We start from the raw sequence: 15,599 nt of genomic DNA, 5'->3' as shown, positions 1-15,599 counted from the left end.
TATGCTTCATGACTTTCAATAATGTTATATCATAGAATCTTTAATGTACATAGCGAATGTCGTCAAAGTTCGTAAAATCAATTCAGATGTATCCCAAGTTCATTAAATATGCAAATTAAAAATTGGCTGAAGTAAAAATGCTCAATGATTTTCAATTATGCTCTTTCGTAGTATATTTAATGTACATAGCACGTTTCATCAACTTTGGTCAAGTCAATTCAGATATATAGGCCTAAATAGGAAAGTTCATTAAATATGCAAATTAGAAGTTCGCTGAGTAAAAATGCTAAATGACTTTCAATTATTTTAAATCCTAGCATCTACAATATACATACCAAGTTTCTTAATTTTGAGCGAGTCAATTCAGATATATATATCCCTAATTAGAAAAGTTCATTAAATATACAAATATTACCTTTCGTGTCACTTCTTTATACCTTTTATGGCTGATTATTCTGCTTTGATCAATATTGTAGCAAATCTAATCAAATTATGTGCAGTCGTTTTTTTCAATATAAATCATTTTTTTCTAAAATCACTAATTATGCAAATTATCAAAAAGTATGCAAGCCATACCCGCCAAAAACAAATCAGTTCTTGCCATTTGCAAACTGTGACTTTCCATGGTATTTGATTCTGATCTGATGACTTGTTTTTGAGACATCGGGCCAACAGACAGTCAGACACACAGACACACATACGGACAGACAGACAGACATTGCTGCGACATTAGTTCACGTGTATGAGCACGTGAGCTAAAAAGGACTATTTAAAATTAATATTTCAGGGCTTTTTATATACCGGTGTACTCACACTATCTGGTTTTGTATCCTTTAATTGAATCGTTACTGTTATGATATTTATTTACTGTATCGACATCGATTGCAGCTTGTAATATATAATCATAGTATGTATGCACAGCCAATATTCATTTTGCATTTACAATTACAATTCAATTACACATTGCAAGCTCTATTAAGATCTGAAATTTCGAGTTGAATTTGATACAAAGAAGATAAATGCAATATACCATTTTCCACAAAAAACTTGCCATGTAGGACTTCTTTAATGCAATGTACTTCTAAAGTACTGAAAACCTTAAAGTGAAATTAGTTAAATTATGTTTTGAGCTGTATAAAATGTTACAATTTACACAAAAGTTGAAATTAACAGTCCTTCAGGTATTGGCAGTTGTTATTATATTTTACCACCGGTGAATTAGAAATTAAAATTTTAATTTTTGGTCACTTTAAAATGTAAAATTTGCAAATTTGACGCCGGACAGATTTTCAGAATATAAACTTCTCCGGACAGGTTTTCAGAGTACGACCCTCCCCTATTCCTCAGGCCCACCCCTAATAATAAATGAAATCTTCCTCGCGTCGAACGTGAGTTTAAATATCGGTCAGAATCGTGAAAGATGGCGGTGCATGCATACAACATGGACATATCTGGTAAAGTAGCACTGGTTACAGGTGGCGCCAATGGCATTGGTAAAGCCATAGTAGAAATGCTGCTACGCAAGGAAGCGAAGGTAAGTGTATTTTTAATGATGAAGTCGCACTGTTCAATCAAGGTTCAAAGTTTAGCCTATGCAATTGCAGTGTCAAGTGAGGTCTCATTACCTACGGCCCATGACCTCACCAGATGGGGTGGCTCCGTAACGGGGAAGCGGATAGAGCTCCGTTTACTGGACAAATTAAAAGCGTGAAAGAGGGACAGGTCAATTACTTGCAAGTCAAGTCAAAGACTGACTGGATTAAAACTCGACCGTTTACTTCTGCACAGTGTCAAAACACTCTGTGAGCATGTTAAATATATATGTCTGTCTAACATTGTATTAGTCTGCGTATTTTTGTCAATCATATGAAAGAGGTGGAAATTCTGTGATACACCAATGGTCATGTATCCCTCGACTACTGTGACAATACTTACACCGTCAAAAATCAGACGATTGCGAATTAGTACTAAATCACCGGCAACGAGAGGTCATAAGTTCTAGGGTCACTAGTGATAAACTACCCCAGTTGGCCTTTTGTTAGTAAACAACGGCGTTCCATCAATAAGAGAGAGAGAGAGAGAGAGAGAGAGAGAGAGAGAGAGAGAGAGAGAGAGAGAGAGAGAGAGAGAGAGAGAGAGAGAGAGAGAGAGAGAGAGACAGACAGACAGACAGACAGACAGACAGACAGACAGACTGGCCTATCTGTTCGACTGTACATGTCAGATTGCAGGCCATCCGGGTTCGCACTTAAAGGCTCCATTAAAATCATTGCATCTTGCATCGTTTTCGCAAATGCACAGTTTGTTGCAATGAAAGTCGACTATTTTGACAATACCTACACTATCAAAGCCCAGACGATTGCAAATTATTACTTAATCACTGGCAACGAGAGGTCATTTGCTGTAGGGTCACTGTGATAAACTAAGTTGACCTTAGTAAACTGCGGAGTACTCATACCGTTGAACAAACATTCAGTGTGGCGTATCACCGATGTGTGTGTGTGTGTGTGTGTGTGTGTGTGTGTGTGAGAGAGAGAGAGAGAGAGAGAGAGAGAGAGAGAGAGAGAGAGAGAGAGAGAGAGAGAGAGAGAGAGAGAGAGTTTTGTCTACATTTGGTAATTCAGATGTGAAAATGTGATAAGGAAATATGTTCTAGAGGGATTGATAATCAGCAGCCCAAATAATACATTTCCGAATCAAAAATATAAACAGAAACCGTTCATTTGAAACTGTGCAATGTTGGAGTAGATTGCAGGGGCACTAAAAGAGGCACTACATAAACGGATAGGTGTAAAAAACATTTGGGCATGCGCTCTTTGCGATTCAAAATGCGTTTGTATAACATGTACGATGTGCGATATCAACTGGAGCATCCTAATTTCTGTCTATTAGAAATGTAACTGTTTTCTCACCTTGAGTTCCGGAATAATATTGTTTTGTAACATGCCCCATGTACACCATACTGTTCTTGTCAGTCTGTCTAAACATTAGATCACTTTGACTCTGTATAAGTAGGAGAGTATTTTTTCTCTAAAGAAATGGAGAGAGAATTATGGTGACACAATGAAATAACCCACGACCGGGAATCTTCATGCTGCTGGCCTTAGCCTGAGTCTGGTGCTGTAGACTAGACAATTAAGTCCTGACACTTCAAGTATATACACGTCGTAGTCCTTGCGCCGTTCTTAAAAAAGCTTGGTGTCGTAACGATCGGAGCACTACAGCGGCAGCAGGAAGAACAATAAAAAATTTTCACTCCATTATCCCTCATAACATGTTGGAGAATCCGGGTGACTAATCTTTATTATGTTTTATCGTATAATTTTCTTTGTTTCTTTCATTTCCATGGTGTATTTTATGTTACACATCGTTGTTTACTTGTGTCCTTAGATATGCAAATCGACCTTTGTACGATATCCAATTGCTTGACTTTCACTTAAACCCTTACAAGCTTTTTTTCTTAAACATTCATTTTTGCTTCGCTCAAAAGTTTTTAAGAAGTGCATCGTCCAACATAAAGATGCTATTTCACGAACTTCAGATCACGCATTTTGGTTACAAATGAGGAATCTTCGATAACCATATTTTGCGAAGATGTTTTGGAACACCGGTGATTGGTCTGTATTTCCTTTGTTATGCTAAAGCCGGCGTGTTTTTCTTGTTAGTGTAATTTATTATACAGCCAAGGGCAGATAATGTGATGGTTAAAAAGAAGACTCCAAAACGCACCACGCTATTTTATTAATTACACGAGGCCATCGCTGCAAAATGTTTACCCCATACACGTAAGGATTAATTTGGTTAATAGTGATCGATCATGCATATAATAATTTAAGTCACATTTGTTTCAAACTTTATTTAATAGAAATATAGTTTTGTCTAAATCCTCAACTGTGAAGACTGACGTACTATTTTGGAAACGAGTTGGTTTTCTGTATAAAAAATCGTTCCATATCATAATCCTAAAATGAGGGGAACAGTAAAATGTCAAAATTCCGCCATATAATGACCTGTCATCTGAAAATTCTCAAAAGACTACATCTGCACAAGACGCAAAGATTCAGTGCATTCCCAAATACGTATAAAAATTATTCAAAATTGGCGCTAACATCCAATGTCGGGTTTTCCTCTTTTGATTTCAATGACGACTAAATGACGTACACACATAACTTTGAAAGTAATAAGTATACATGTTGAGAGCACTTCATGCAAAGCCAGACTATAGACAATTAGCCCTCTTGCTTTGCCCATTTACAGTTGGAGTCTTTCTATTAGAAATGTAATTTTCTTATTTTATTTTTTAATTTACTAATTACGATAGTATTTTTTATTTGTAATTTGTAATGTAATTGTCAGGTATCTCTTTGATGTTTTCTCAGCTTTAGAGTTTAGGGACAATAGTGTTGGTGTTGTAACATACCTCGGGGGGCTAGTGTACCTTTTAGTCTGTGTAACGATTCAATCAATTCGACTCTGTATAAGTAGGAAAGAATAGTTTCTCTTAAGAGAGGGAGATAGTATTAAGGTGACACGATAGACGGTACCAAGGCTAGAAGTCTTCCTTCAGGCCGCCGATCTGAGCCCGAGTCTGGTTCTGTCGACTAGACAATAAAGTCCTGACACTTCAAGTATATCCATGTCGTAGACTTGCGCGGTTCTTCAAAAATCTCGATATCTTAATGATCGAAGTAAGTACATTTACAGCTGCAGCAAGAAGGACAATAAAGTATTTTCTCTCCATCTTTACTTGTTAGTGAAAGAAATAACACTATACCGTTGACGTCTGATCTTATGTGTGAATAAGAGTTAATAATAAATAATGAGATGACACGTAGTTTTGACAGATTGTTACAACAAGCCCAGTACTCAGACTACGTTTCCAGAACGAAGACCAACTCTTACAGTGCACACACATTAAAACTAAATGACAATGTGTCAAACGTTATGACTGACGCTTTTTACAGTGAACATGTGCATTTTATTAAGACAATGTTTTCTTCAAAAAGCTGTAGTAGTACAATGACCGTCACCATAACCCAGTACAGCTTAATGTTCTTTTAAACAGGAAGTTACAGGACCGTGGGCGCACCATAGGGGCGGATTACTGACGACTGATGACGCAGCCATTTGCAAAGATTGGGCGGGAGTTTTTGAATTCGCATACCGTCGCTTTGACTGTATGATTAATTTGAATAATCATGATGGGCACTTTCGTGACATATGCAAAGAGGGGTCAGATGGTCATACAGGGAACACATTTTGAAACATATGCGTTCTCCGACATAAAACGGAACATTTTTTTCAGTTTATTTTCGACTCAAGTTTAGTCGCTATATATTCACGGACGTCTTACTTAAGATTCAATGACAATGAGCGCCTGAAACATGGGAAAATTACGGGATTTGGGACCAAACATGGCACGCCCGATCATTAGCATGTTTTTTTACATTTGCATAGATTTACGATAATCCAGCTTTATAGGGGAAGTTCCTGCTTAATTATTTTTTGTAGTAAGGAAGTTTTGGTTTGGAAAGTGAATGGTTGTAAGCTTGCTTTAGGAATGTTTGAGTAAAAGTTTAAATCCTTCAATGTCGAGGTGCGAGCCACCTTATGGACATATTTGTCTCTCTCTAGGGTGTTGGCATTGTGGACATCGATTCTATCAACGGACAAGAGGTCGCAGCCTCGCTTCAGAAGACTTTTGGGGATGAAAGGGTCGTTTTTGTGAAGTGTGACGTCACCAGTAACGAACAACTAAAATGTGAGTTTGAAGACCTCAGTTGAATTACTCTTCTTTCGTTTGAAGTTACATATAGGTTCCACATAGCTGCAGTATTTTATTAGATGTTTCTGGACTTAAATATTTCTTTTTACCCTTGCAATGTTGCAAACGTTGAAATGTTTTTATTAGCTTTATCTCGTATATAATCATTTTGATTTTTACAGTAAATATTGGAATGAAATTTGTGTCTTTTTACCCCTCTACAGCTGCCTTCGAGGATATAAAAAATAACTTTGGCAGACTCGATATTGTATGCAACAATGCAGGTATCGGCAATGAATACGAACACGTCAAGACGATTGCTACCAACCTGGTAATTATCAGCTAACTCCCCCCTATTTGTTCAAGTTTAGCGTTGGTTCCATGGCTTGATTACCAATTATGGAATCTCAAACTGTTTGCAATAAAATTCCCTTGCAATCTTCAAGTCAGAATGACTTAATTGTTTTAAAACTATAATTAACCGCAGCAATAGCATAGGCAAATCCTTCAGTCTGTAACGAACTAGGGCACACATCCCTATACATGGCGCTGTTACAGAACGTTTTTGTCGAATGGCTTGTTCAAGAAGCTTTTATGGCAGGATGCTAGAATTGTATGAAAAAAGATAAATGTAGCAGAAAATTTATGGAAGGAAAACAGTCATCAGATAAACAGAAATGCGAGGCAGTAGCTTCTCTCCCCAAATTGTAATGTTTAGAATTACCTCATTCACAAGTAAACATCAACGACAGATATAACAAATTTATTGCTGGGTTTTGCTCCTGAAACAATTATTCAAAATGTACAATCAGCATAAATGGAACTAGTCAAACGTATGTCAAAACTTTACAATACGACAACCTAAAAATAATCGAAAACTTGCAAGTGGAAACATTTATTCTCGAACATTTGTGAGAGAAATTCCCTAACTCTTCGTTTCGTATGAAATTCACCTGCCAACTCTTGCCAAGTGGTGATCGTCATGTCTATATGTTTTTGTGATCGTGCCTCCTAAGCCGTAATCCATTTGAAAGTTTGTCGTTCTTCGTGAAGCTATTTTGTCCGAGTTGGCCAAATATATATGAACCGAATCTTGTTGCGGCAACTATAGTGCTGCTTTTCAATAAATGGTACATTAGGATCCCCCAACAGATCATAAAAATCTATTTACAAGCCAACTGATCTAATTTACCAATATTGATCAGATTTAATATTACATTTGCATTGGAAGTGTTGGCAAGTTGAACAGTAAGTCTTTCCATATACCTTGTTCATATTACCTATACGAATGCAGTGTCCGATCTTATTGCTGTCAATGGAATTTAAATCTGGACAAGAATTTCTCTGTCAATAACGACGTTGCGTTGTTTTACAAGGCTAACACTTTGTATCTAAACATATTCACAGACACTTTGTATTGATCCAATGTTATCAAAATATTAAAACTTGAAACATTACATATATTGCCCCCCAATTGTTTAATCAAGTGATCTCTGGAATTCAATTTCATTTAAGACGTGGAAAGGATATTTTAATTGCAAATATTAGAAAAGCTACAAACACATTAAACTTTACCTTTCAGATCCCGGTGATCACTGGAACCTACTTGGCAGTGGAATTCATGGGAACACAAAATGGTGGAAACGGTGGTGTCGTCATAAACACAGGGTCTGTTTTCGGTAAGAATATTTAATACCAAATCCTCATGTATGTGTTGAAATATACACCATAGCTTTAAATCTTTCATATTTAAGTTATATTGTCTGAAGTGTAATAACCGAGGAGGTAACGACTACAAGTACTAAAGCGTTAAGTGTCGATTGTTACAATTCATCGACACTCTATATCTTTTTTCAACCATGTTACAGAAGAAATTGACATTCGTGACCTGTTTTGCTCTTTTCAGGTATTATTGCCAATAGAAACCTTCCTGTTTACTCTGCTTCAAAATATGGAGTTGTTGGATTCACAAGGGCTGTTGCTGTATGTAACTTTTTTAATGTGTTACTTTATAGTGCGTTTCCACATTTTTTGTATGTCATTTTTAATTTGTTTCTATTCCCTCCTTTTCCTGATAATCACGAGATCTCCTTCCGTTCATAAATACTTCAAAAAGACAAGAGCTGAATTACAAGATAACGCTTTCGTGTGAAAGCAGATGATGCAGAAAGGGCAGGGTCCATAAGTAAACGTACATTGCGAGTAAAAGAACCTTGACCAGAAGACATCAAGCTTGTTTTTGGCCGTGAGAGGATTATATTAGTGCGGTGTAGGTCTTCTGTTTACATTTGAAAGCATATCTTAATAGTTTGCTTCAAAACTCCAAATCTCACAAAACTGATAATCGATGAAAGTGTGTTTGATTAGCCTTCGATGGCCCGTGAAACATTGAAAGGAAAGTCGGTTATGGTCGATTGAATTTTATTCAATTAAATCATTTCGTGAGGTCCCCTAAGTACATTATAATTAACCAAAGAATATTCCCTCCTTGCTTCGACAGGTCTGTCTGTACAGTTATTTTCTGAAACTTACAGGGTAACATCAATTTTCGTGATAGTATTTCTTAGAAATGTCGACCCATCCTCGTATACCAACAAAAAGGAGAGGGAAAAGCTGTATTTAAGCACCGACGTCGTTGTTTCAGCCTGAAGCTGGTAGAATCACATAAGCTGGTAGAAGCCACAAAAGCTAGTAGACACATACCAGTTGGTAGAACCACCCGCATCTTTGGTATGCACAAAGGCCAGCTGAGCCATACAAGCTAGTAGATCTACACAAACTGGTAGAATCCACAAAAGCTTGTAGTACCTTTTCCGTTAGTAGAACCACATAAGCCTGTAGAATCCACAAAGTTAGTAGAACCACACAAGCCGGTAGAACCACACAAGCTGGTAGAATCCACACAAGCTGGTATAATCCACACAAGCTGGTATAATCCACAAAAGCTTGTAATACCTTTTCCGTTAGTAGAACCACATAAGCCTGTAGAATCCACAAAGTTAGTAGAACCATACAAGCCGTTAGAACCACACAAGCTGGTAGAATCCACACAAGCTGGTAGAATCCACAAAAGCTGGTAGGGCATGAAGCTGTCGCTGATTTTTTTTTTGATCAAAGTATTAAACGCAATTTCCCCTATTGAGTTAACGCATTGTAGGCATCCATTTTCTAAATTTGATACCGGGTATCTTTAATTCCGAAACTTTCAGAATAATCGCTGAATTTTCATGCTAGACTATTTTAGACTAGTTTCTGTTTAGAGATTTTTCAGTTATAATCTTAAATGTTGATAATCATAAAATATACCGCAGGAGAGTTCATTAAATATTTTGATTCATCTAAAATCGTAGAAGAGATAAAGTTAACGATGATGCCATTTTGGCAGCTACCAGACATTTGTTAATGGAGTGAAGCTGTTGTGACAGGCTATTTAATAGTGAGAGTATCATATTAAGGTTATTATCAACATTTTAAAGCCAAGATTAACTTTAGAATGGCGTTCAAGGTAGTTTGTTAATCGAAAGTGAAAGACTGAAACTTTTTGTACAAGCTATCTTCAAAAAACTTAAACACTTCACTTTCAAGAGAAACAATGAAAATTGGTGTACCTGTTTTTGAAATCCAAAATGGCTGCGTTCACTTTGCTAACGCTATTGGAAAAATAAAATGTCTGATTTTAAGAAAGATAAGAAGATGGGAATTTGTTCTCACTCCAAGATCCTCCTCAGGAGTTTAAATGAACGGTAAATCAGAATAGTTCACTCTAAAAATTTGAGAGTACGAATACCAGTCCCTGAAGCACAATCTACCTTAATGACTTTGAAGAAACTATTTGATTCTTTTGATCACTGTTCTGAAGACTGTCATGTATGGGGTTTAATGAATCCCTCATTTGGGTTATGCGAAACTCAAAATCTCGAGTTTACTAATCAACTTCTAGATTACACTTGTAAGTAAATTTTAAGGGGCGCTGCACCCAACACAGCGTACCTTGCCAAAAAGGACACTTTTCAAAACATTCATTCAACTTTAATTAATTTGTTAACCCAAGATTAAAATATTGGTTTGTTCACCTTTTAGCTTGTCAAGCAGTCGTAAGTTGCGTGAGGAGTATTAATTTATGCAAATGTTTGCAAATCACCGAATTTCCTTGCTATTCGTTTCTCTCAATTTTAAGATTTCCAAAGAATTGAATTTTACTCTGCCCAGGTAAAATTTTCTGACATTTTAGGATTATGACATTATGACATTCTTACCTTTTGAATAAGAGACATTTTAATTTTCCTAACCATGTTTTAAATCACTTTTTTGAGTGTCAGTCTTTCAACCCGTGCCATGTTAGACTGAGGATAGATAATGCAAAGTAAAATAGTCGTTTTTTTCTTCGCATACTCTTGTTGCAAGTGATATATTATTGCATTTCAAAAAATTGAATAAAGTTTTTGACTTCAATTAATTTTTATCATTAATACCAAAATTGAGGTTTCTTACTCCAAATATACACCCCTTCATTCTTCGAGTAAACTATAGCTACATGTAAATTTTAGATTCTCTGCTTTCTGAAAATGTATTGCATGAAGGGTTTCCTTGCAATCTTTGATAAGAACTATTTCTTTGAAAAAATCTGTGTTGACAACGTGCCTCTCCACCTTCAATTGAGTCAGCATATCAGCCACTCCAAAAATTAGGCAAGGATTACATCTTTTTTAGAGTCAGGGCGTCAAACGCTTTTGTTCTGTAGTTCTATACAGCTAACAATTAAAGTGTTGCATGAAGTGTTCTATAACATGAAAAGTACAGTTGTGTTTAATGGCAGATGTACAAGAATACACGTAACTATCTCAATCCTCTTTAGACCTTGAACGAAATCGATTATCTGTATGTTTACAAGGGAGGGAAAATGTTATTTTCGATTCGCTATAACCATGGAAACGGTGACATTTGCTCGTATTTTATGAAGGCAAAACAATACTAATTTATTGTTATACTTTTTTTAAACATTCACATCTGTTTACAGAAAGAGCCAAATGTAGAGGAAAATGGCGTACGGGTATCGGCTGTATGTCCAGGGTTGGTTGACACTGGAATGGTTGCCAAGTTGAAAGAAAAGCTTCAGGGGAAAACCTTGCTCCAGTGAGTTCTTGACGTCGTTTACTATCCACAGAAACACAGAAATTGTCAATGTATCAAGAGAGCTATGATCATAAATGTTTGATTGTTTCAAAGGTTTCAAATGAAAGGATTCATAGGACTTTTTTGAACAAGAAAGTGCCAAAGTATTTGAACAAAGAAGGATAAGCTATGCAAAATGCGAAACATCATCAGTTGTTGAAATGCCTTCTAGCATTTCACAGAGAGCTAATTTTGTTATTTATTTACTTTTTGTGAAAGCACTTGGAAAAAAACACCTGTTTTAATCTTCGACCGCAATAGCACTTATAAGAAACTATCAGTAGACAATGCTAATCAGTCCCTGTTACAAAACAGTGTACTATCATTGTATTCTTCTGCACTTCCGTAATTTGCATGCTCACTTTTTCTCGGTATTTTGTTGTGTACTTTTAAACACCTATAACCTGGTCTTTATTCGAGCTATAATGCCCGTTTATTACCCCTCGTGGATGTGCGTTATAAGAAACACATCGCTATTCCCCGAGGCCGTAGGTACGTTGGTAGGGATGATTGCTCGCAAATACGTATATATTCATTACGCGTTTGTGCAAGTTATTATATCATGAATATCTCATATGATCTACTTTTCCGGATAGACCTTGCCTTCTTTTGCTGATAGCACCAGCCGTAAACTTTAATAAAGGAAGGGGGCGTGTAAAATGTACAATATGTTATTTGTAATTTTCTTATTTCAGACCATCCTACATTGCCGAAGTAGTCGTGAAACTAATCGAGGAGGCAAAGTATAACGGCTGTGTATGCTTGGCGTCCGGGGAAAATGCGATGACTGCTGTAGAAGAGCCAGACATACCATACGGCAGGATGCTGAACTGCTCTTGGCAATTGTAATCTATGTCTCTTAATGTTTTTGAAGTATCGCTTGGCGATGTCTTCAGTAATATATCAAAATCTACTGCGCTTAATATTGCACTTAAAATCAATGACCTGAATCAACATAACCCTAAGCCTCACCCGAGGCGAAAAGTATAACAGTATCAAGTATGATCAGACTAAGAATAATCTAAAATTCTTCGAGTACATCTGCGTTACGTCACACAACCTTGTCCTCAGTCGGCGGTTCTGCGAAGCGAATACATCGTGAATTTACATATTCGACCCAATGTTTGTCGTTGTTGAAGGTTCTACAGGTCGTTATCATTGTTGTCGTAAAAAAAACAGCACGAAAACAATTTCCCAATTAACGAAAACCACACTTTTTTCAAATATTTCCACTTAAATAACTGGTTATAAAATTCAGTTCTGCTGTACTTGATAATTTCACCATGAATTTCTGATTTGATCAAAAGTGGTTGAACTTTCTTGATAGTTTAAGATATTTTTATGGAAATAACTAAATTTAATATATATATCCTTTAATATGATTTTCCATGGAAATATGTGCAAATATGCAAGCAAAAGCCATTTCGTTATTTTTCAAGTCAAATTACAGTCATTATTTCATTGCCACAAGTTCATTCTTTGTGAAATATCTGTTGGGTTCTTACCGGTGTCAACTTGTCAGTTGCAGGAAATTTCTTGCAAGGGTGGGTGGGTCCCTTGCAAGAAATTTCTTGCAAGGTCCCTTGCAAGAAATTTCTTGCAAGGGCCACACCCACCCTTGCAAGAGATTTCCTGCAACTGTGAGCCATGTCCGTTGCAAGAAATTTCTTGCATGGATGGGTGTGTAAAATTGCAAGAAATTCTTGCATGGATGGGTGTGTCCCTTGTAAGAAATTTCTTGCATGGTTGGTTGTGTCTGTTGCAAGAAATTTCTTGATTTGTATGAGAACTAACTTTGAATGACCACATAAACGAAACAAGTCCCATGTGTTTTAGTGGAAATTCCTGTAAATCTATTTCATAATTGCCATCGATGCTTTTTATGCAACAATTATAGGCTTTCCAGTACAAAACCCATTAAGTGTAAGATAACACACAAAAATATTGGTTTAAAAACCATAAATGTCACATTGTGATTTTTTCGTTGTGACTTTTCTGTGATTGAGTACAGATATCAACATTTCTTTGAAATTTTTGAATTTTAATTTTAAACAAATTTGTGATCAGTTTTACATTTGTAATTTGTAAAAATGTTTACACCATTGATCAGTGTTGATTTTTTTCACCATACTTGAAAGTATGAGATTTCTTGCCAAATGCTTTAAAATTAATGTTTTCCTCATAAATATCAGCAATGGAATATGCAAAGGCAACTAAAGCAAAATTACTTCTCCAAATCTGAACATCTTCTTAATTTAACTGATATTTTTACTTTTTTAAAATGAAAATTCATGAAATTTCAGGTTTTCGGCTAAAGGGAAATCGTTTTCGTGCTGTTAAAACTAGAAAGTTACCCACTGTGATGGTCTGTGATGTGATTGTATTAGGAAGTAGAGCTTTTGTGATGTAGTTCTTGCCTTTAGAGGTGTAAGAGGTGACGATAATGATAATAGTGATGATGACAAAGAGAGGGGGATAAGAAGAAGAAAGAGAAGGGAAAGATAATCTTATAATGACCATGACGACGACGACACAGAATACGATAATGATGAGGCTATTTTCCGATATTTTCAGGTTTGTTAATAAAACGCTATATGAATCACATGTTATCATTTTGTGTTGTTTTTTGATGGTGATGACGACGGCGACGAGACGACGACGGCGACGATGATGATAATGATGATGATGATGATGATGATGGTGACGACGACGACTACGACGATGATGATGATGATGATGATAATGACTATGACAATGATGATGATGACAATGATGATGATGATGATGATGATGATGATGATTGGAGAGGTGAAGATATCGATAACATTAAGTTGCGTGATTAAACCGGCCATAAGACCACATTGTCTTCCTGTCGCATCGATGTGTCATAGGAAAGAAAATAAATCACTCAGCATACCTGCAATATTATGAGTTTCAGCTTTTTTATCTTATCTGACACGTCTTCCCATTCACTAAAGCTGTGTACACCTCTACAGGCAGAACAAGAAATTGGCCACAGAGTTCTAATCTTGCAGTTGCTTATTAAAAGGCCAAATTGTCCGGACGGAAAGGGTTACAATGAAAGAGAAATTTTTATTCTAATATTATAAAAACAGTTCAATTCTTTTAGTGACAACTTTTGACCTGTGTGTTTCTGTAACCAATGAATATCATTTCTGACGCTTGTATTTCAGGAATTCAGCGCATGTTTGTGATACAGAGTAATATAAGCAGAGATTGTGAATGAAGCTTCATGAAGATTATATATACATCTCATAAAAATGTGTGAAAATGAGTGACATAAAGTTTAATCAGGAGAAATAATTAGGTGTAATATTCAGCATGGTTGCTCATTGAAGTTCAGCATAAACTGCACCAGACCAGCACTAGGAACAGATAGGCCGGCATAATATAACAAAGACAGATGGGGTTAAATGAATTTATGACATCATCCAAATATCTAATACGCTGTATTTGTTTAATTTTTTTACCTGAATTGAAGGAAAATTACATGTGAATTTTCTGCGCAATCAAAGTTCGTGATCGAATCGATGATAATTACTCCTTGGAAAGAAACTTCGCCAATGTAAGCAGCGAGGTCATTTCCCACAAAAAATTACTTCCACACATACCGTCAGGGCCTGAATTATGTGTCTCAAGAGAAAAGAGAAAAAAAGAATTAATAATGGCTGGATTAAGACAGGAACAATAAATCAACAAATGAACGAACGGCCGCGCATGTCTCCCTATGAAAACAGTAATGACAGTGTCAACATATATCAGAAATACTGCACAAAATTTCATGAAACTTTACACAGGTGACAATCTCAGAACATTATTATGATGCTGTGAGTTTCATGTCAATTATCTGCTCATTTGCATATTAATGAACTTTTGTAATTAGTGACATAACTCTGAAGTTCCTTCACCAAATTTCATGATACCTGCAACAAATATTGATTTTACATATATCTTATCGTACTGAGAAGTGTTGGGCAGTGTCAAGTTAATAAATAGGTCATTTGTATATTTTACTTTAGTTTTGTAATTAGTCATATAAGTTGATTATAACAGCTCATTTGCATATTAAATAAAGTTATGTAATCAGTGATTTAACTTTTAGTGTACTGTGAGTACTGTGGCTAAAGTTGATGATACCTGCTACATATAGTGGTATAATAGATATCTGATTGTTCTGTGAAGCGTACTACTATTAATGAACCTGTTGTCAAACAAATGAGCACATTCAGTTCACATCTGGTTGCAGCTTGTACTCTGAGTTGCGAGTATGTCTTTCAGTATTGATTGATACACAAGCAGTCGCCTACTAGGTTGTATTTTCGTCATTCTCGAAAGCGTAATTTTCAAAAGCATTATCCTAAAATGCGGAAAAATATTTGATATTGCATAATAATGAGAACAATGACGTCAATTGTAAAAAGACCCATTGCTGCTAGGGTGCCCAGTGTAAAATGTGACCTGTTTGACTTTTTGAGTCTATAGGTTTGAACGTTATAGAAGTGGACAACATTGTTTATTGTATTAAATGCAAACTCTGTAATATTATATTATATTATATTATATTATATTATATTATATATATATATATATATGTATATATATATATATATATATGTCATATATATATTATATATATATATAT

General features: G+C 35.8%; 1 protein-coding gene across 1 annotated transcript; it reads left to right on the top strand.

The window, feature by feature from the left end:
* Positions 1-1,390: 1,390 nt before the first annotated feature.
* Positions 1,391-12,114, top strand: LOC139137917 (15-hydroxyprostaglandin dehydrogenase [NAD(+)]-like). Its single transcript, XM_070706168.1, has 7 exons — positions 1,391-1,534; positions 5,635-5,761; positions 5,989-6,095; positions 7,347-7,443; positions 7,671-7,747; positions 10,782-10,897; positions 11,632-12,114. The coding sequence occupies exons 1-7, from the start codon at positions 1,421-1,423 to the stop codon at positions 11,783-11,785; spliced, it is 792 nt and encodes a 263-aa protein (XP_070562269.1). The 5' UTR covers positions 1,391-1,420; the 3' UTR covers positions 11,786-12,114.
* Positions 12,115-15,599: the final 3,485 nt, after the last annotated feature.

This window comes from Ptychodera flava, chromosome 8 (genome assembly GCF_041260155.1).
Source record: "Ptychodera flava strain L36383 chromosome 8, AS_Pfla_20210202, whole genome shotgun sequence".
NCBI classification, from domain to species: Eukaryota; Metazoa; Hemichordata; class Enteropneusta; family Ptychoderidae; genus Ptychodera; species Ptychodera flava.
The sequence above is the reverse complement of the archived record's forward strand: the minus strand, read 5'-3'. Positions and strand labels throughout refer to the sequence as shown.